Genomic DNA, 24,147 nt, shown 5'->3' on the forward strand with positions numbered 1-24,147 from the left:
TTATTCCACGTGTCAATTTGTTAGAGGATATAATTTTCAATTGATATATGTTTTAATTTTATATATTCTAACCTAATTAATTGATATTATTTTAGAAGATATAATTTTCAATTGATCTATATTTTAGTTTTATATATTCTAAAATAATTGATTGATATTATTTTAAAAGATATGATTTGGTCTTTTAATTTATTTTAAATTTATTTTTAGAATATATTGATTAATTTTTATTGAATTTTCGAATTTTTTATTAATTCGGGATTTTATGAGTTTTTATTGTGATTTGCTAGATTTTGTTAGTTTTTATCTATCTTTATTTAATACCATTTTTAATATTAGATTTGATTGGGATTTAGGTTGTTTATTTATTAATTTTATTTTAATTTATCTTATTATTTATTTTAAATCCAGAAAATACTTTATTTTATTTTAGATTTACTTTTAGAGTATATTAATTAAATTTTCTTAAATTTTCAGATTTTTAATTAATTTAGGATTTTATGAGTTTTTATTGTGATTTGCTAGACTTGATAGTTTTTATATATCTTTATTTAGTACCTTTTTAAATTTTTTATTTGATTAGAATTTAGGCTGTTTATTTCTTAATTTTATCTTATTATTTATTTAATTTTACTTCCAGGAAATATTTTATTTTATTTTACATTTATTTATAGAGTATAATAATTAATTTTTATTGAATTTTCGGATTTTTAATTAATGCAGGATTTTATGAGTTTTTATTGTGATTTGCTAGATTTTGATAGTTTTTATCTATCCTTATTTATTATTTATTTAATTTTAATTTCATGAAATATTTTATTTTATTTTTGAGTTACATTTAGAGTATAAAAGGCCCTGGAGGTTGCTTCCACTGTTGGACAGAATTGATATTATGCTACCAGAGGTGAATTGCAAGGAAATAAAACATGTGCTGCGTGAGGCGAATGAAGTGGCAGATTATTTGGCTAAAAGTGGACGGGATGGGGTGGTCGTGCTTTGGCAGGCTTGTGTTTGATTAAGAGGTGGGATGAGTGACTGCTGCTGGCATTGGAGACAAGGTGGTCTGTCATGGTTAAGCTGATATATGGTATTCTGATAAGCTGGTTTGGTTTTTTCAAGAGCAACAAGCCAGTTTTCTCATGTGGCCAAACGTTGATTGCCCGTGGAGATGCTTGAGTAATGGTACCTCTTTACATGATGGAAATGTGATGGTACTGGTTAATTTTCATGTGCCAGACTGGATGGGGATTGATTTTCTTATGTTTGGATGTAGTTTTTTTTTGAAGGGTCTGTGTACTGGTTATTTATTAAGGTTGCTTTTGGGGTTGGATATGTAAGTAGTCTAGTGTTTTGTGTACTCTTTTCCCTACTCGAGGTTTTTCTCCCACAACGGGTTTTTCCTTGGGAGGTTTTAACGAGGCACAAGCGCTAGGTGGGTCTTTTGGCGTTTTTGGTTGGTATTTCCAAATGACTTCTACATGAGAGGATTGTTCTCATGTTTCATTTGCTATTAATAATATTCATCTTTTGTTGTCAAAAAAAAAATAAATGAATTTTTATGGTATTTTTATTGAATTTTCATATTTTTATTTAATTCAGGATTTTATGAGTTTTCATTGTGATTTGCTAGATTTTTGTAGTTTTTATCTATCTTTATTTAGTACATTTTTAAAGTTTAGATTTGATTAGGATTTAGGTTGTTTATTTCTTGATTTTATCTTAATTTATCTTATTATTTATTTCATGCTAATTCTAAGAAAAGCGAGTTGATTTGGTGCCGAGGGTCCACAAAGCTACCATGGACACGCAGAGATTTGATAGCTGCTATTTCTACCTCTGCCACATGTCGCGATCGGGACAGAGGTATGCCGTAAGATGATGTTACGTGAAGAAGAGTTTATCATGTTGTGATTGATGGTTTGTGTCATTTCAGTTTATTCTTTGTTCGTAATTCAATCATGGATTCTTAAATTTCACATATTTTGTGTGTTTTGATCCGAAAGTTTGCAAATTTTTGCATAGACCCTTTAACGAATCATTGTTGAAGACGTAATGTTTTGATTCTGATGTAATGTTTTTTCTATTGTTCTTCTTCCGCTTTTGTATTTTTTAAAACCAGATTTTAGTATAGTTTGTAGAAATTCATGCGTGTGAAGCCATTCTAAACCAGATTTTGGTATAATTTATAGAAATTTACGAAACTTAGGATAGCCTGAATTTATATTCATTTCTCAAATTTTGCACGTTTTTATTCATCATGTTTGAGCTGTGTGTATAAGCATACTATTTGCACTGTATGTGATTGATGCACAACTTACTAATTTTATTTTATTTTAATGATGCACAGATCAGTCAAATTGATGAAAGCATATGAAGAGCTCACATTTAATCCCCATGAGTATGTTTAGCTCATTCTTAAGGTTGGTTCATGTTTTCCTCAAACTCATTAGTTTTGCATATACTCATGTTTTAGTATGTCAATTGGGTGACTTATCTTACTTTGCTATATATATTTCCTTAAGTTCAATTTAAATTGATTGTTAGTATAAGTTTATTGGTGAAGTAACCACAATTATTTTGGGTGGGAGAATTATTTTGTTTTTTTCTCACATATATAGATAATTTGTTGGGGTGCGCACATATGGGGCAATACACCATTTTTTGTTTCTCTTGACTGAAATGTTCCTTTGATTTTTTGTTTCACAAGGGTTCCACCCCAAGATTCACAAATACACTAAATACAATTCTTTCACCACAGTCCTTTCAAATTGGTGAAGGAGGGTATTTTGTTCTTCAAGACTTCATTTTGGGTTTCTGTTTCAATCTTCTTCATGAATTGATTTTGTTCTTCAACTAATTGTAAGATGTCATATGCTTAAATGATTCCTGCTTTTCTCTTCTTAATCAAAAGCAAAAGGATTGAGGAAAAGAAAATCTTCTAGGGTGCAGAATATTCACTAATTGGAAAAAAAAAATTAACACGTGTCATTCTCAGATTAATTCTCATAAAAAAAATACATTTTAAAATTTTAGATTTGATTAGGATTTATGTTGTTTATTTCTTGATTTTATCTTAATTTATTTTTGATTTATTTTTAGAGTAAAAAAATACATTTTTAAATTTTAGATTTGATTAGAATTTAGGTAGTTTATTTCTTAATTTTATCTTAATTTATTTATTATTTATTTTTAGAGTATTAATTAATATATCCCAAACTTTTTTTTTAAAAAGAGTGAGTTTGAAAGCTATAGCTTAAGTTAATTTATTAATATATTCCCAAATAATAATAATAATAATAATAATAATAATAATAATATGTGTGTGCGGATGGGCCAGTTGGGTACTATAGTGCCTATACTCGCACCCATACCCTCTATTTTTTGCGGGTAATTATCTATATTCAACCTCATACCCATTTAGCGGTTTTTTACCCTACCCATAGTGGATATTTTTTGCGGGTACCCTATGATTTTGAGACCCATTGTCATCCATAGATTTAGATTTTGACAAAGATGGATAGCTTCCTGTAATGACATTGAATTGTCTAAAGGTGGAGAGCTTCGAGTTGCTACCCACGTGAGTATGGAGAAGGGTACATGTAATTTTTAAATACGCGGGTATGGAGATGGTACTATAGTACCTACCCATTGTCATCCCTACTTAGTTGGAATAAACACAATAATGTTATACTTTATGATATATCTTACACAATCCTGATTTGTGCTACTATCACATTAATTTTTTTTAAGATTAATATGTTGATAATTCCTTATATCTATGATTTGTGTTATCGGCTTCATATTTACGAAGAATGTGAAACGAGTTTCTCTTGGTCTCAATCGGGCTTAGAAGAGAAGTCTTTATGTCCAATTTACTCATCAATTCTGACTTTTCTATTTCATCCGTTGTTTAATATATTTTTAATAATCAAAGTATTAATTAATGTATCAAATACAATAGACATATTTCCCGTGCAACGCGCGGGTAAAAAACACTAGTTTTAACTAATTTTGTATTTAACATTTTACACCTTTGTATTAATTTTACAATTAATATGACTACTAATAAATATAGCTATTTAATAATTAATTAATATTACCATTAATGCAAAACTAAAGTCAATTTTTCTTTTTTACATTTATTTATATTTATATACATTTATAGTATGTGTGGTAAAATCATCTTTGCGTTCTACTAAGACCAAACCAAAGATGCACTAAAAAAAGACCGTGTGGTAACTCTTTGCATGTACCATCATCTGTTTGTCACGTCACCGATATGTAGCGAATCATATTTGTATTGTTGTAAAAAAAAGAATTAGATAAAGGGACAGTTGATGTGTTCAAAAATATAAAAAAAGTATTTCACACTCGCTAATCGCTAGCTAGATCAATATATTAATATATTCTCAAAAAGCACCTAGCTCCATGTGTGTCTATATATATATGCCCCTTATATGCAATGGTGCCACACTCCGGATACAACTTTGGTATCCTCGCTCCACTATAGCTTCTTGAATCGCTCAGTTAAGGCGTTTCTAGAAGCAAAAAGTGATTTTATACAATGAGCTTATTGAAAGCTCTTTTTCTTTGGTGCCTTCTATGGGTGGGGTTGTTTCAGTCATCAGTAGTGGTTGGAGCAAAGGTGAGGCACTACAAGTTTGATGTGGAGTACATGTTCAAGAAACCAGATTGTTTGGAGCATGTTGTGATGGGAATCAACGGCCAGTTTCCAGGCCCAACTATCAAAGCTGAAGTTGGTGACACCCTTGACATTGCACTCACCAACAAGCTCCACACAGAGGGAACTGTTATTCATTGGCATGGAATCAGACAGGTAATATTATAATCAAAAACCGATTTTCAAAAAAGTTTATGTGAATAATCGCTTCTGGAGTGCTAGAATTTTGATTTTGAAAAAAAAAATAGTTAATTCAAACATGCAATATGATTTTGTCTACTTTCTGGACTAAGAAAGATCTAATTCACAAGTCAAAAAATATTTCTGCAAATTAAGTTATGCACGTATGGAGCATATTGTAAATAAATAATTTGTACTAATAATTAAAATATATTTCATGGGTGGATCAGATTTAAAATGGTACACTATGGAAATTGTTTAAAATATCTATATATGTTTTATAAATGGTGTTTATTGTTCAAAGTTTAGCTGTTGAATTATTGTATTTGTAGCTTGGAACACCTTGGGCAGATGGAACTGCTGCTATCTCACAGTGTGCTATAAACCCGGGAGAGACTTTTCATTACAGGTTCACTGTTGATAGGGTAAGCTAAGTGCATTATTTCATTTTCACTCCTCTTTTTTAAATTGTTTTTTCCATTTGTATAGGAATCTACTTTGAGACATGATCAGTATGATTGATATCACCCCATCTTGCTTGTCTTGAGCTCAAGTGGCATCTCTGGCCGCGGATTCTCTTTTTGTGTTTCAAATTATTTGTGTGTTCCATACGTTTTGTTGTTTAAAGAAACAATTTATACATAGTTGTCTTTTCTCAATGTATGTATTCATATGAGTTTTTATTTATATGGTGTATAGCCCGGTACATATTTCTATCACGGACACTATGGTATGCAAAGAGCAGCAGGATTGTATGGTTCTCTGATAGTGGATTTACCAAAGGGACAAAATGAACCATTTCACTATGATGGTGAGTTCAACCTTCTCCTCAGTGATTTGTGGCACAAAAGTTCCCATGAACAAGAGGTTGGCCTCTCTTCCAAGCCACTCAAGTGGATCGGTGAACCTCAGGTAAATTAACTTGATTAATGATTCCACTTTTCCCCCTTTCAAATCTTATATACTACTAAAAATTTGCTTATTTCCTACAAATCATTTCTGCATTTTTTTAGAAACTTCTTATAAATTTTCCTTCATATTTTTAAAATTTTCATGTGAATTTAAAATATGTAGGAAAAATTGCACTTTTTTCTAATGATTTACCGGTGGAATAAGTTACTTATGGAGTATTTCTAATGCATACAAATCTCCAGGAAAATCCAATGAAAATGAGTTTCTTACTGATTTTTGCGAAAATATGAAGGAAATACCAATATTTTAGTAGTGATATAAAAACAACCTTCATTATATCTTTATTTTTTTACAATAATGTTATTCACACATAATGTATTAAAAATTAAAAATATTATATATGTTGAAATTTATTTAAGGTTACATCGAATCAAACAACTCAAACATTCGCTTTCTAAACACCTCCTTCAATTCATGCCATGTGAACATGAAAAGAAAAATAGAAAATTGGAATATGGTGGTGTAAAGACATAGACTCCAGATCGAAACCATACCTAAATATCGAAAAGTAACAATGAAAAAACATGTTCATGTGTGGTCCATCTCTACAAAGTGGTATTGGAATTTTTCATTTTTATACTAGGACAACATATCATCGCACTCTCCTGTGACCCACCCTCACTTTTTCCAGTTTGAATAATATTCACTTGACAAGTAACTAATCCAAATCGATTTTTGTTTGTGAATTTGAGCAATTGGCCAACTCGTTTTGTAGTTGACTGAAAAAAGATGGAAGCTAATTAGGAAAAGCACTTTTTTTGTAACCTTTTCAGAGTTTGCTCATCAATGGACGTGGACAATTCAATTGCTCCCTTGCAGCTAAATTTGTGAACACAAGCCTAGTACCACAATGCCAATTCAAGGGTGGTGAAGAATGTGCACCAGAGATTCTTCATGTGGAGCCAAACAAGACCTACAGGATCAGAATTGCTAGTACCACTTCCATGGCTTCTCTCAACTTGGCCATTTCAGTAAGTACAAAATCATGACACATCACACACACATTGATAGAGATTTTTCATTATCTCTTTCCTTTTGTCTCTTTCTCTCTTGTAAACATTTTTTTTTTCTTTTGTACGTCGGCCGGTACCTATTGTTTGTGTAAAAAATGCTAACAATACTCGCTTTAACGATTTTTTTCCGACACATTTTTTGATTGATTGATTATCATGCTGCCTCCTAAAAATGTGAATCCTACTTTAAATGTAGTGAGATTCACATAAATATAAATAAAAAAATGCTGGAAATAGAGTATATATTGTTTATGATGCTCCTCTTGTATTAAAAGTAGTATTATTGCAAAGGCAATTATGCATCTTAGCAAGGGCTAGCTGTAAGGTTATTCTAGGATATTGATTTCATGGTTCCCCACATCCCACTGAAGCTAAAAGGACTCAAATTAAAACACCAATTGTTGACCAGAGGAGGGATAGATTTGGAGGAAATCCCGGAATTCAACATCTTTATTAATTATAGTTTATTTGACAATATGGATTAATTTAGGGGTATGCATGTATGTTGGTGACAGGTAGGTAAGAAAGATTTGACTAATGGGTCAAGAAAGTTGGAAAAAATATATAAAACAAATTAATGTTGTTAAAAAAGGATGATTTGAAACAATCATCCCACGAATAAAAAAATGTTTAGTAGATGTGGAAATCTATGATTATGTGCATCCTAATAAGACGTTTAGGAGAAGAATCTGACTGAGGAATATAAAAGACTATAGATTTCTAGCATAAGTTGCACATAATATAAAAAAACTCTAAATAGATATTATAACATAATATGTCACACAAAGAAGGCAGCGGTTTTACAACTAATAGATAGTTAGATCTTAAACATTTAATTTAAGATAAAATGTTGGTTTAGTGATCAACGAGTTATATTTCTGAAAAAATAATGACGCAAGTTCAAATTATAAAAATATTATTTATTAAAAAGAATTGTTATAGTTTTTCGAATGGATTTACGCCCGAATTTTAAATTGAATATATAAAGAGTGGAGAATGCTATAGCCTATATGCATATGATGAACAGAAATAATGCCACAAAAATCAATATAATTATTGGAAGTTAGAATGAGTCACAATGCTTGTGCGTGGGAATAGGATTCTCTGTCTGTGAGTTGTCTAACATCAAAGCACAAGAAAAAAGCAGAATGAACAAGTTAAAATATAAAGAGAAGACAAGATATTATCACAGAGATGCCAGTAAGCATGTGAAACAGCAGAGTGCGTACCCATCGTTATGTGATGATTGGTACGTGCCCCCAGCATTATCATGGCACCATGGTACTTATTCAACTTTCGCATATTGGAAATTTGGCATGTCATCTTTCAAAAGAAAGTTGACATTTGAATTTTACAAGATGATGTTAGCTAGATGATGATGAAAAATTGAAAATGGATCCTCTGTCCCATGATTTTGTGCAGGTCCCTCACCCACTGATTTTTATTTTAAAGGTTAAATTTGTTGCATGAAAAATTAATTAATTAAAAATATGTAACAACCATGCTTTATTTGGTTAAGGAGAGAAAGAGAGCACACAAAAAAGTCAAGATTTTGTTTTGGTATAATGAGAAGAGAGAAGATAAGTATAGAAAATTAGATGAAAAATAAAGTATATAAAGGAGAATATAGGGGGCTTTGAACCCCCCCCCTCTTAATCCAAAAAAAAAAAGGAGAATATAGACCACATAAAATTGGATGTGTTCACCTGCTTGACCCGACTGATGAACTGACCAACTAATTTCACAAAAATGAGCTCGTTTTTTGACCTTGGGCTGCCTTTGATGATGAGTTGTTTTAAGTGTGGGAAGAGAGGATTCAAATGTCACTTGACCTAGCTAGTAAAGTCCTTTCTCATTGACACTAATTTTGAAAAAAGTAATTAATTTAATCAAAATAGCATGTGTTTAGATACTTATTACTAGAGTGCAATGTGAATAAACTTATCTCAATTCACAACAAAAGTTTCATTCATTTTTTATTTTGAAGTGAATGCTAATGTTATGTTTGTTGGCACTCACTTATCATTGCTTAATGAAATCATCTTAAATGAATTCAAACATCCACTTAAAATATATTTTTTTATCATGAATGTTACCACCAAAGTGCTTATATAATCACTTTTCTTATATAATCACTTTTCAAAAAAGTGCTTATATAATCTTAGTCTTCACCAATTAACTGCAAATTTCTCTGTCAACTGCAGAATCACAAGCTGATAGTGGTGGAAGCCGACGGCAACCACGTCCAACCCTTCGCCGTCGACGACATCGACATCTACTCCGGCGAGACCTACTCCGTCCTCCTCACCACCGACCAGAACCCAAACCACAACTACTGGCTCTCAATCGGCGTCAGAGGCAGAAAACCCGCCACCCCACAAGCCCTCACCATCGTCAACTACAAAACAATCTCCGCCTCCGTCTTCCCCACCACACCGCCACCAACCACCCCCCAATGGGACGATTTCGAACGCAGCAAAGCCTTCACCAAGAAAATCACCGCCAAAATGGGCACCCCACAACCGCCAAAAATCTCCCACCGCCAAATCCACCTCCTCAACACCCAGAACCTGTTCGACGGATTTACCAAATGGGCAATCAACAATGTCTCCTTATCACTCCCTGCAACACCGTATCTGGGTTCCATCAAGTTCAATGTGAACAACGCTTTTGACAGAAAACCGCCGCCGGAGACTTTCCGACAGGACTACAACATTTTCCAGAGTCCGGTGTTCCGCAACACGACGGTCGGAAATGGGGTTTACATGTTCCAGCTGAACGAGGTTGTTGATGTGATTCTGCAGAATGCTAACCAGTTGAATGGGAATGGGAGTGAGATTCATCCATGGCATTTGCATGGGCATGATTTCTGGGTTCTGGGGTATGGTGAAGGGAAGTTTAGACCTGGTGTTGATGAGAAGAGTTTCAACTTGACTCGCGCTCCGTTGAGAAATACCGCGGTGATTTTCCCTTATGGTTGGACTGCTTTGAGGTTTAAGGCGGATAACCCTGGTGTTTGGGCGTTCCATTGTCACATTGAGCCGCATTTGCATATGGGAATGGGTGTGATTTTCGCCGAGGCTGTTCATAAGGTGAAGAACATACCTAGAGAAGCTCTCACTTGTGGACTCACTGGGAAGATGATACACCACTAAAACTAGCCACTAAGTTATTGTTCGTCGAAATTCTTCCGCAGTTGATTTTAAAGTCAAAATAAAATTTGATGGAGTAAGCTATGATTCTCGAGAAATAAAAGTTAATCCAAATATGCTACTACTGTCAGTGTAACTTTGTGTCTTTCTTTTTTGAGTAAAATACACTTACCCCCCTCAAGGTTTGCTAGAAAAACACTCCACCCCATTCTTATTCAAAATATACACTCCACCCCACTCATTTTGTCATGTTAACTCCATCCAAAAGATGCTAACGGAATATTCCATTCAAATCAAAATTATTTAATGTAAACATATTTTTTCATTTCTTTTTTTTTTCTGGTTATTTTTTATTTTATTTTTTTCAAAAAAAAAACCTCACTTTTAAATAAAAATCGTTTAACGTCAGATCCATTTAAAAAAAAAACATTAGTTTCAACAAAAAAGAATATAACATCACAGTTACTAGTAATACCCAGATTATAAAGATTTTTATAAATAGTGAATTATATAAAAATATTTCGAAATTAATTTCATACTAATTAAAATTTCACCAAATAAATACTAATTAAATTTCTTTTTCCTAGATTTATAAAAAAATGTTGCTTATGAATTCATTGAGTAATGTATGGATATTATTTAATAAAATTCTCTTATCATATATCAATAACATCCCTCATTTTCAATTACTAAAAGTAATATATACTTTAACATTTAACATGTTATAACCAACGCTATCCAAATTAATTAATTAATTAAAATAATAATATAACTTTATATTCTGTTATGGAGTGGAAGTTTAACGTACTTTTACCATAAGTTTTAATTTAAAACTATTTCATACATATTTATTCTTGAATTATTTTATAAAATGGTTACTTTATATACCAGCTCCAACAGTATGTAAGCATTGAGAATATTTGTTTGGTCAAATATTAGAAAGTGACGTTTTTTTCTAAAAAAAACAGAAAAAAAAGGAAAAATAAGTTTACATTAAATAATTTTGATTTGAATGAAATATTCCGTTAGCATCTTTTTGAATGAGGTTAACTTGATAAAATGAGTGGGGTGGAGTGTATATTTTGAATAAGAATGAGGTGGAGTGTTTTTCTAGCAAACCTTGAGGGGGGTAAGTGTATTTTACTCTTTTTTTTTTCTTAGTTCTCACTTTGTGGGCATTGTAGAATCAGGTCATTGTTGTCTGACTACCTCTTAAGGAGGGTAGTCATAAATAATTACTAATTATCTTTTCTGCTGTTTTTGTGTATCAATTTTGTGTAAATTTAATTTATGGGAAAGATGTGAACTGAAGGATTGATGATTATTTGGATGGATGTGAATTTTGTGTTACTTCTATTTTCTAAAGGTTCCAATCCATTCATAGAAATAATATTGACCAATGTGCTCAAAGGGGGTGATCAGTCTATAAACCGCCACTAGTTAGATCAGTCTATGGAAGCATACAAAACTGAAACCATTTCTCATTTAAATCCAACATTTTCACAAAAATAATCAGACAACTTGTTTTCTTTTGGTCCAAAAAGGATAGACACAGTCACACAGGATTTAAGGATGCAAAATCCGAACCTTGCTCATTGCTATGCATATATGATATATATCCCATCAAATAAAGGGAACATTTTAATTTATGTCGGAAAAGAGAATATCATTGATAATGGGCTGATTTCCCATAAAATAAAGGGAGCTTTTAAGCATTCAGAACTTTAGTGGTTTATTTTATAGCTTTTTTTTTTGGTCAAATGAACTTAGATTCAAGAAAGAGCAATGCTATATAGTACGAAAGGGCACGCGCGAAGAATGCACGAGAGTAATTTTGTGGCGGTTTTAAACCGCCACAAAATTACAACTGCAAAAAAAAAAGCAAACATACTATTATTAGCGGTTCAAAACCGCCACAAAATTACAACTGTCAAAATAAAAAGAAAAGCTACGGTTTCTGGCGGTTATAAACCGCCAGAAAATGCTTCGTGCGTGGTGCACGAGCCCCAAGGTCGTGCCCCACAGCATTTTCCTTCAAAAAAAAAAAAAATGTACCTAAATTCAAATACAAAGGGGCACAAGGCATGATTGACTTTACGCTAAGGCAATACAAATAACAAAAGACAAGAGGGGACCGCCTAGAGCAAACCAATACCAAGTTAAAGTTTCCAACCGATTCCCACGTGAAACAGAAAAGCTACAACTAAAACCAGCTAAGGACACAAAAAACAGAGAAGAAAACAAAATACTATTCTGGATCAACCTTCTCCTCTTCTCATCCACACAGCTTGAGCACCTGCCATAGCAGCTTGGGCCAGATCATGAGCTTGACTATTTCCTTCTCTTGCTGATAACTTAGTTGATAGGACACCATGTTTTTGCCAAAGGTATACGAATTAAAACCTATGGCAACTTTAGTAGTTTCTGAATTTGGGCTTGATTTTTTGACAAAAAAAATTGAATTTGGGTTTGATTTCCTTCTTCTCTGCTCATTCCTCTCCATTAGTAGGCTGGTTTCTCAGCATGTTGGGTTTGTTTTCTAGTTGGATCATATCATTTACACTCTGTTTGGATACAGAGGTGAAAATAAAAGGAAGGAATATAAGAGGAAGGAATATAAGTAGAAAATGAGATGATTTTTGAGTTGTTTGGATTGAGCGAAAGAGAAGGAAAAATGAAAGGAAAAGTAAGAATAATAAAAATAAGTGTGATATATAATTACTCTTTGTCCCTCACACATAAATTTTCATAGTAAATCATATGTAATTTTTTAACTGTACATAAAAAAATTTGAATTAAGTTTTTAAATTTAATTTTAAATGTTAATTTTTATATAATAAAAAATTATATATTTTTAAATTATATATTTTCAAGAAATATTATTATTAGAACTGTGGACTAAGAAAGATTGGAGGAAATGAAAAAAAGGCTGAAATTATTACTGTAGTATTAGTAACCTATTAGTATTAATATTAAGCAATTCATTTTTCAAAGTATATGATAATAAACACAAAAATTGGCGTATGCACTATGCAGTGGAGCAACATAAAAAAAAATTGTTTCTCGTAGAAAATAATGGAGGGGTATTATGGTTTTTTTACACTAATTCTCACCTTCTCCCTATTTTCATTGCACATTTGGGAGGAAAACTGTCCCCTCACTGTTGACGTACGGTTTTCCCGTACTTTTCCTTTCATGTATCATCCAAACACACAAGGATGATGTTTTCATGGCATTTTCCAGCCCCCTCACTTCCCTTCCAGGCAAAATCACCCGATCCAAACAGAGTGTTAAGGTTTTGGGATCTTTCACTGAGATTTTTATTCTTATCAGCTTTGCTTTGACTTGGGTTTGGAATTAAAGCTGAGACTAGGGTGAACCATTGATATCAGCTTTGCTTTGAAAATAAATCATATCATTCTTTCCTTAGTAAGCAGCATATACTTGTTGGATGTTAGTCATATCAATTATTAAAGGTGAGACTAGGGTGAACCATTAATATTTTGGTTCACCAAGGACCAAGAGCTATTTTGGATAAAATAAGCCCTTATTCTCCCCTCCCACACCCTCCCAGTCTGCCACTTCCCCTGCCCCCTTTTCCCACTCCCTCCCTCTTCCATTCATCCCTCTCCATCTTCTCAATTCATCATCCTCCATCGATCAACTTGAACCTCCATCTCAACAGCACATAGAAATAATTTTCCCAGCAAGAAAAAAAAATCAACTATAGTTTCATATAGAATAAGATAACATAAGAAAAGGGCTTGTGTCAACCAAGTAAATAAATAAACTTCATGCTGAACTCAACTTTGTGAATCATGTTTGATGCCGATGTTTGTTGTTCCATTGAACTTGTATAATAAAAAGAAAGAAGGAGCAATTGAGGCAGTAGAATATAAGAGATTCATGTGATAAAGAAGCCATCTAGAATAGCTTCAACAAAGATCAAAGAAAATACAAAGATGTGCTTAAGATCATTGATGATTGGTGGAAGTGCCAACTCCATAGGCCATTGCATGCTGTTGGTCACTTTTTGAACTTTTCACTTTACTATGGCGCCGACCCATAATATAAATAGAGTATAACCGTTAGATTATGAGTGCAGTGTTTTTTTTGTTTTTTTTTTGAACAGCTAAAAAAGATGAATAAAATAAATGGTAGCATTAAGGAATGCTACAATCCCATTTTACATAGTGAGTACCAGTACACAACAAAGTGCAAAAAGAAAGTATAGTGGCCAACAAAGAGTGAGAAACATAACACTTTTTCCAGATGCTTTGTACAGGATGCCACGAGATTCACCATCTTGGTTAGACAAGCATCAAAAGAGGATTGTTTCAAGTCATCCAATAGTTGTTTAAACCCAAGCAACCAGAAGGGTTCCCTTTCCAATCTTAAGAGGAATAATTGAATCCTTTCTTCTTGCAGCGGAGCCACTTCCAGGACCTGAATTTCACTAGGTCCATTACTTGCTCTACATTAGCTTTTTTGTCATTAAATTGAATTCCGTTTTTGTGACCCCAGATTGTCCAGATTGCTGCCATCCAAACGTACCACCAGCCCGAATGAGTGCAGTTGTTGGGAGGTCTGTGAAGGATCAAAAGTCTCAAGAGCTAAATATTTACAAGAATGGAAGTGGTATGTTTGGAAGTGGATTTTAAAACAACAAAGGAAGACCATTGCTCCAGGTAAGAGAAATAGACTTGAGCATAAAAGATTGCATGATTTTGGTTTTTGTGAAATATAACCAAAAGCTCAACAAAAGATACAACTTTAGAGATGAGATTGACCCCATCACTCTCAATAATATTGATGATTGTAATGAGTGGCTTTTGGGTGAGATCAATGGGTGCTCCAAAAATGATGATGAGAATATGATTTGGTTCATGGAGGAGAAGACACTTTAAATTGGAAAACTGTCTTTGAGGCTTCACGGGTTGGAGAGCGTATAACATATACTGGGTGGCGGAAAAAGAAAAGTATCAATAGCTTCTAAGAAAGGTAATTCATATCTTCAGCCGCAAGAGAAAATAAACATGTTGAAGTTGATGAAGAAGAAGAATGGAAAGAAATCCTTGCTGAAGTAAAGGAAGAAGCAGTTGAAGAAGCCGATTTTGAGGATTCATCAGGATCAGAGGGAGAAGAGGGAGAGGGATATGGTGCACTAGATGGCAATGAAGTTGACTACACTAGAGTGAATGAGGATGATATTAGTTATTTAGAATGAAATGTACTCTGACTTTGTTTGTCATGTTTTCTATCTTTTATTCATGTTGCTTTGCTTAAAACATGAATTTGCCATGATCGTTTGGTATGTAATGTTAGACGAGACTAGAATTTATCTATCTATTGAACTTGTGTATAAGAATTTTGGTATTATATATATCAATGATATTTAGGTATATTTGATAACATAAGTTCATTGTGTGTGTGTGTGTATATATATATATATATATATATATATATATATATATATATATATATATATATATATATATATATATATATATATATATATATATATATATATATATATATATATATATATATATATATATATATATATATATATATATATATATATATATATATAGAGGATGTATCATATGAGAAAGCTTCTATTATGTGAGAAAGATAAGAATGATTTTTAACCATTAGATTTAAATGGATATATGGATTAGATTATAACACTTAATTAAGTGACTCACGTGCCTTCCCTAATTTCTCAATCTCGTTCTGAAAGTTTCTTTCTCCATCCCGTTCAATCCTTGTTCTTGTTTGTTGAGGCCGCCGCGACAATGGATTCCTTTTTTGTTTTCCTCTCGCATGTTCTGCAAGTTGTCTTTCTTCATCACTTTCCCCTGTTTGTCGAGCTATGCTATGCCGCCACCGCAATCGTTCGTGGAGCGCCGCCGCAATCTTTCATGGAGCAGTGCCGCAATCATCCACAAAGTCTTCCCAACGTGCCCTGTTTTCCTATGCCTCACTAGATCTGGAAAATCCACTTTATGTTCCCTTGTTCATTCGAGTTGCCTAGCGCCGCCCGCCGCAATCGTTCGTTGAAGCTTAATTGTTGTCCCTGTAATGTTGTAGGCACCGAATTGAATTTTCCTTTCGTTCAGTAAGAGTGAGATGAGTCATTATGAGCCATTAGATCTAATCATGAATGATCAAAATTATATATAATCGACAGACATGAGACTAACCCCCTCAAGATTTTGAGATCGCATTAAGTGAGTGATCCTCTCTCAATAAATCATTCTTCATACACACTGCTTAGAGATTGAATTATGAACTAAATGTTTCAGAATACAACTATTTACTAACCATGCTAGACGCTGATGTTATTAGGATATATAATGATTAATGATACAAAGCCATCATAAAAAGAATTCACGAATGCTGAAGTGGCTAAATCTAATACCGTTAATAGCTCTCCCTCTCCAATTTTGTATCTACTTCTGATTTCCATTATAAAATGGCTTAATTGCCCTTTTGGTCCCCCAACTTTGGCCTTCCTGTGAAAATCGTCCCCAAACTTCAAAATTAGCAAAAAACGTCCCTAACGTTTACACCCGGTTGCAAAATTGGTTTTCCGTCTAACTTCCGTAAAAAATCTAACAGATTGCTGACGTGGTATTATTTAATAATATTTTAATTGAAAAATATTAATAATTTAATTAAGAAATATAATTTTTTATTTTTGGGACTAGTGACGGAGATAATCCGTCACAATTCAACCTCAACCCCCTACCGCTCCCTCTCATCCAACTCCAATCGCAACCTAACATTCATCTTCTTGGTTTGGTGCATAAATGCTTTATGTAATTCTCCTTCCATTGCAGAATGTTGCTTTCTGCAATCATTAAAAAAATAAAAAATACAAGAAGTCAAGAACAGAGGAGGATGGAGATAAGCTAGGGCAGGTTCATGAACAGCAGGTAGGTCATGGGAAAAAAAGACAAGAAATAATTTCCTTGTTACCCAGCTCTCTCTCTCTCATCTTCTAACTTTGGGGTTTAGATCCGATTTTTGCTTGTCCCTCACAACACCTAAACCAGAACAGATAAGGATGAAGGAGGTAAGGCAAGCCATCCAAATCCAGTCCCATCAACACCACCATCTCCCATCGGACCAGATCTTCCTCTGGGTTTCTTCATCTCAGAATCAGACCGTGTTTCTTCATCTGGTTTCTTCTCCATTGTGGCCTCATCCTCCACTACCAAGCCAAGGGGCCGCCGTCACCACCCACTCCATATCCTCCTTCCCGACCTGAATCATGCGTTACCATCATCGTTTCCCTTGATCTGTGCGCCGCCGCCACCTCCTCTAGGTCTGCGTCGTCTCTCTCTCTCTCTCTCTCTCTCTCTCTCTCTCTCTCTCTCTCTCTCTCTCTCTCTCTCTCTCTCTCTCTCTCTCTCTCTTTGTTTCTGGAGCTTCACAATCACATGCGCCGCCCCTCGCGATCGTTTCTCGGACCACCGCGGTCAGCGCCACTGTTATCGCAGTGGTCAGAGTGGTTGGGGAGGGAGCCAGAGGTGGCGGCGTTCCTCAGATTGGTTCTGGTCTGTTAGGGTTTTCCGGTTTTGGGAGAGGATGGAGAGAGAGGATTATGGCTTAATATTTTAATTTTTTGGTACATGGCTAAATATTTTAATTAAAGAATATTAATAAATTATTTTTTCAGTGAAAATTAATTTAGAAATGCCATTTCACCATTTTCAGTTAGATTTTGGACGGAAGTTGGACGGAAAACCAATTTTGCAACCGGGTGTAAACGTTAGGGACTTTTTTTGCTAATTTTGAAGTTTGTGGACAATTTACGCAGGAAGGCCAAAGTTGGGGGATCAAAAGTGCAATTAAGCCTTAAAAAATTGCTTGTGTACAAAACATACTGTAGTCGCGGTTCATCTCGTGCCATGAAGCAGCACTCTAAATATTAACATTGGATACTAAACACGGGTTAAATTGAATAAGGGACATTTGTGGCTTATTGTTTGGATCGGAATACACCAATAGGTCCGTCCAAGGCTTGAATCAGCAGAAAGCAAAGATCCAATCAAGAAAAACTAAAGGGATAGTTTATGTATTCAAAAAATAATTTGCACGCGCAAATCGCTAGATTAGTATAATTTATAATTTAATATACAAAATACCTCCATGTGTATATAATATATATATTCCCCCCTAGGTAGGTGCAATAATCAGGATACAACTTTGATATCCTCCACTGAACTCTTATTCATAAAACCCATCTTTCATTTCATATATAGATTCTTGAATCGCTTAAGGCATTTCTGAGAGAAGCAAATTAAAAGTGATTAATTTTAACAATGAGCTTATTCAAAGCTAATATTTTTGTTTGGTGCCTCCTATGGGTTTGGTTGTTTCAGTCATCATCATCACTTGGAGCAAAGGTGATGAGGAGGACACACTACAGGTTTGATGTGGAGTACATGCTCAAGAAGCCAGATTGCTTGGAGCACGTTGTGATGGGAATCAATGGCCAGTTTCCAGGTCCAACTATCAGAGCTGAAGTTGGAGACAAGATTACCATTTCAGTCACCAACAAACTCCCCAAAGAGGGAACTGTTATTCATTGGCATGGAATCAGACAGGTGCGCACATAAGCAATTTTCCTTAGCTTTTCTGGTTATTCGCCGTGCATCCAAACAAACACTGATTATAAAGTCAAAATCAACTTTTGATCTGAACAAGTTTCCTCCAAATGACTTATGGGAACTAAAATTGTTTACGAGTAAAAATAAAGTAATCAAAACATAACATATTTGTTGAAGCAATTTAAGTGACATGTGCCACCAAAGAATAAAAAATTAAGGACTCTTTGATTCCATATTCCTCCTACTTTGTTTTAGTTCAGGTAAAAAAACTGTTTGGGAGGAGATTGTTTATTATATCATGTCAAGTGCTTACATATGTAAATTAAAATAAGAACCATGATTAATTTTCTTGTTGATGAATTATTGTATTTGCAGCATGGAACTCCTTGGGCAGATGGAACTGCTGCCATCTCACAGTGTCCTATAAACCCAGGAGGAACATTTCATTACAATTTCACTGTTGATAGGGTGAGTGCACTATTTAATCAAAATTCGAGGCGAGTTGTGTATGAAAAAGAATTTGTTGAGAGATACATACTCAATTAATGTGATCTCCGAACTTTAGTGAGATTAGTCTTATAGCAGGTTTTTAATTAATTTAATTATATCCATGGTGTGCGCATGTAGCCCGGCACATATTTCTATCATGGACACTTTGGTATGCAAAGAGCAGCAGGGTTGTATGGTTCTCTCATAGTAGATTTACCAGAGGGACAACACGAACCATTTCATCACTATGATGATGAGTTCAACCTTCTCCTCAGTGATTTGTGGCACATTAGCTCCCGTCAACAAGAGGATGACCTCAATTCCAGGCCATCCAAATGGATCGGTGAACCTCAGGTGATTAATTAATTAATTAACTAACTTGATTGGTCATTTAGATAACCCCATAAACTATATATCATTAAATTATATCTAATTTTTGTACAATTATGTATGTTTGTTATTCACAATTTCACACATTATAATCTTCATTAAATTAAACAATTTCAGAGTCTCCTGATCAATGGACGAGGACAGTTCAATTGCTCCCTTGCAGCTCAATTTCTGAACACAAGCCTACCCCAATGCCACTTCAAAGGTGGTGAAGAATGTGCACCGGTAGTTCTTCACGTGGAGCCAAACAGGACCTACAGGATCAGGATTGCTAGTACCACTTCCTTGGCTTCCCTCAACTTGGCCATTTCAGTAAGTACCACTACTACTACTCTATCACACATGAATGAGATCGAATATCAATCCATGTTGCATAAATTCCAACCTAATCTTAGGTGACTCAGTAATATTTTGTACTGCAGAATCACACACTGATTGTAGTGGAAGCTGATGGACGCTATGTGCACCCATTTGAGGTTGATAGCATCGACATCTACTCCGGCGAGACCTACTCAGTGCTCCTAGTCACAGACCAAGACCCCAAACACAACTACTGGCTTTCAGCCGGCGTCATTGGTAGAAAGCCCAACACCACCCAAGCCCTAGCTATCCTGAACTACAAGAATATCTCCGCCTCAGTTTTCCCAACTTCACCACCCCCCATCATACCCCAATGGGATGACTTCAACCGCAGCAAAGCCTTCACAAAGAAAATCATCTCCAGAATGGGAACTCCACAACCCCCAGAGCTCTCTGACAACCGCCAGATTCTCCTCCTCAACACACAGAACATGTACGATGGATTTTCCAAATGGGCCATCAACAATGTGTCATTGTCACTTCCATCAACACCATACTTGCAAGCTCTCAAGCTCAAGCTGAACAATACCTTTGACCCTAATCCCCCATCAGAGACCTTCCCTCATGATTACAATATCTTCGCGAACCCGGTGTTCCGCAACACGACTGTTGGTAATGGGGTGTACATGTTTCATCTGAATGAGGTTGTTGATGTGATTCTACAAAACACAAACGTGTTGAACGGAAATGGTAGCTAGTGAGGTCCACCCTTGGCATTTGCATGGTCATGATTTTTGGGTTCTACCATTTGGAGAAGGGAAATTCAGACCTGGTGTTGATGAGAGCAATTTCAACTTGACTCGTGTTCCGTTGAGGAACACTGCAGTGATTTCCCCCTATGGTTGGACTGCTTTGAGGTATAAGGCAGATAACCCTGGTGTTTGGGCCTTCCATTGCCATATTGAGCCTCATCTGCATATGGGAATGGGTGTGATTTTTGCTGATGCGGTTCATAGAGTGAGGCAATTACCTATACCCAAAGAAGATCTCACTTGTGGGCTTAATGCCAACATGACACACAATTGATATGAATCATATAGCAGTGGTTAGGTGCAAATCTTGAAACCATAGATGCACTAAATCGAAATTGCCACTCATGCTTGGTTGTGATACACTAAGAGTGGCTCTGTTTGTTTCTTCTCTTTCTTTGTGTGTTTTTTAATGTCTTTGTTTTTAGAATAATTGCGAGTTAACATTTCATTTTCACCTAAATCTTAAGTAAATAAGAAGAAAAATAAGTGGGATGATTTGTGATGTGACTAGAAATAAATGACTTTGTTCTCACTTCGTCGATTTTATCATGTGTTAGTTTTCATGTAGAATCGGGTCATTAATTACTGTCTGACTACTTCTCAAGTAAGGTACTCATTAGAGCATCTCCAATGGAGTCCTTATTTTGGGATCTTAAAATAAGATCCGGATCTTATTAGATCCCACCATTGTAGTTATCCTACATGGCATGAGATCTTAGCAGTGCCTTAGCTCAGGTACTCTCTAATATGATATTTTAAATAAAATAATATTTTTTTCTCTCCTTCAATACCAAAACCAAAGTGAAAAATAGGGAGATAAATAAATAATATAAATATATTGGGTACCGCGGGTCCAGTTAAAAGTAAAATAAGATCCCAACCACTAGAGTGAAATGTGCATAGGGGCCTTAGAGCATCTCCAATGCATGGTTGCTTGTTGGGTTGCTTAAGTGCTATTCTTGTGGGCCCAGACTGCCACATAGGATTTAAGCAACTCATAAGTAACCCATGCAGAATTCTCTCCGGTGCATGGTTGCTTATTTTACTTTTAGTTGGACCCCACTGTACCTCATATGTTTATATTTTTATTTCCACCTAAGCATGATTTAAATATAAATATTTATAACAATATAATATTTCAATTATATTATCTAATTTTTCAATTAACCTGATTTTATCAAATTATAACAGTATAACAAATTCAACTTTTGTTGTTGTTGTTGTTTGAATATAACAAATTAACTCCTTAAAAAAAGAGTATAACAAAACAACTATCTATTTTTTGTTCAAAAAAACTATCTATTTCAATTTATTTGATTTTTTTTTAATTTGGGCCAAATCCATTGATCCATTCACCAAAACAATTCATTACCCGTTTCTTTCCCAAAAAATCCATTCACTCAATCTCTCACACGTTATCATCCACCGCATTCACCATTCAGTTTATTTCTCACCCAACGCATTCACTTTTTCCATTCTCGAAGCTTCTTTCTCTCTCACACTCTCCAGATTCACCTTCTCTTCTCACAGATTGAGTGAAACCCAAATTCACCTTCACTCACCTCTTCCTCTACTCTGAGATCGAACCCAAATTCACCCTCTCGTTCAAACCCACATCTCTCAAACCCTCTCGTTCAAACCCTCTCCATCTTCTGTCTTTCAAACCCTTTCGTTCAAACCCTCTTCATCGAAGCCTCCATCCGCGTTCTCTCTCACTCTCAATCGAAGCCTCTCCTATGTTCGGAGATTCCAGCCATCAGATCGGCGATCGGAGGTTCCAGCCATCAGATCGACGACATGCAAGAGAACGGAGGTTCCAGCCATCAGATCAGCGACATGCAAGAGAGATCCTCTCCATTTTTGTGTAATTTTTTTTATTTGTTTTAAAAATTTGTATTTTAATTGTTAAATCTGTGTTATATATTTCTGTAATTGTTAATTTGTATCACAGATCCTCTCCCTTCCCCTCCTGTAATATATTTCTGAAATTTTGGATTGTTGTTGAAATTTCTAAAATTTAAATCTCTTTTCTGGTTTCCTTTTATTGTTGGATATGCTTGTTCATGGATCTGTTCTTCCCTCTTCTTTTAACGATTATTCTGTTGCTGAATGGAAAGAGAAAAAACAGTTTTTTAATAGCTGTAGCAAGTTAAGGAGCGTTGCTTATTTAAGCAACGTTGCTTAGCTTTGAGCTGTTAGCAACGCCACCTCAGCAAGCTCCAATGGGGCAGAAAAATAAGCAACGCACCTTATTTTAAGGAACTAGGTTAAGCAACCCCCATTGGAGTTGCTCTTATGAGTGTCTTAAATCTTATGTGGCAGTATGGGCCCACAAAAAGTGAATTAAGTCCTAAAATAAAATCCCACCATTAGAGATGCTCTTCGTAATTTCAATTTTCTATTATTCAGTTTGACACAACCTCATTGAGGAGCAGGAATGTTTTTATTGAGACAAAGCTCATTGTCCTGCTGCTATCAAGTGATGTCACAAGCAAGAAACATTTGCATAAGCTTCATTTCGAAAGAAATTACTTAAGTTTATCTTTTTTTAGTACATTAGAAAGATAAATTAAATTTTTTAGGAATTGATTCATAGACCTTCCTCTCTTCAACCCATATGTCTCCCTGCTCTGACCACTTGTGTTATCTTTTGGGGACATTATTTAAGTTTATTTAATAGCTAAATACTTATGAGAACTTATGTAAATAACTTATAACCTATTTATATAAATTATTTCGAACTTATTTTTATAAATTGTTAAAATTGATTTTTGAATAAGAGTTTATACTTATCTATAACTTATTTCATTAAATTTTTCAAATTAATTTATGAATGACAATCAATAAGTTTCCAACTTATACTGTAAACGCTAAACTATTTACCTATATGCACCCTGAGTTATAACCGAAAGGAAGCAATGGGTTCAAAGGGGTGATTAGTCTAGACCAACACTATTTAGATTTTTATTAGATAAGTGAAAATGTGGAGAGGGAACTTCACAAGATGTGTAAACCTCATCCCAAGGAAATGCTTTTTCACAAGGAATCGAGTTGGGAACCTCTTTGTTGAATACCCATATATAAACTCTCAAGCCTTACAGACCTAGCATGTTTCCATCAGGCCAAACTCTTTTCACTAATTAGATAAGCATATGGAACCATGAAAAAAAGACCATCTCTTAGTTTTTTAAATCCAACATTTTCTGAAAAATAAGCAGACAATTTGTTTTGGTTCAAAAAGAGATTAATTAGATGATGGAGAAAGGGGACTGGGTTAGGATGCAAGATCCGAATTACCTTGCTCATTGCAATGCATTCATATCCCATAAAATAAAGGGTTAATTTAAGAACTTAGTTGGTAAGGAGGTTATCATCTACGTCATACGCCTCTCCTCCACCAACGACGATGAGTCCCAATTTCCCTTTTTGTAAGCGACCCAGGAACACGGTTTTGTTTAAGCTTGCAAAAGTTTTGATTTTGTTGAAAACCCCCAAATTTTTGAAATCAATTGATTGCCATTGCAGGAGTGGATTGCT

The 24,147-nt window shown here is 34.5% G+C and overlaps 1 protein-coding gene and 1 pseudogene across 1 annotated transcript; both read left to right on the top strand.

Annotated features, from left to right (window-relative positions):
* Positions 1–4,460: 4,460 nt before the first annotated feature.
* On the top strand, positions 4,461–10,122 carry LOC130722388 (L-ascorbate oxidase-like). Its single transcript, XM_057573093.1, is given in 6 exon segments — positions 4,461–4,628; positions 4,630–4,837; positions 5,194–5,286; positions 5,561–5,773; positions 6,607–6,804; positions 9,051–10,122. Coding segments are annotated over 6 exon segments (1,689 nt in total). The 5' UTR covers positions 4,461–4,602; the 3' UTR covers positions 10,002–10,122.
* Positions 10,123–18,219: 8,097 nt separating this feature from the next.
* Positions 18,220–21,106, top strand: LOC130726932 (L-ascorbate oxidase-like; annotated as a pseudogene).
* Positions 21,107–24,147: the final 3,041 nt, after the last annotated feature.

The sequence above is a fragment of the Lotus japonicus genome, chromosome 6, assembly GCF_012489685.1.
Source record: "Lotus japonicus ecotype B-129 chromosome 6, LjGifu_v1.2".
NCBI classification, from domain to species: domain Eukaryota; kingdom Viridiplantae; phylum Streptophyta; class Magnoliopsida; order Fabales; family Fabaceae; genus Lotus; species Lotus japonicus.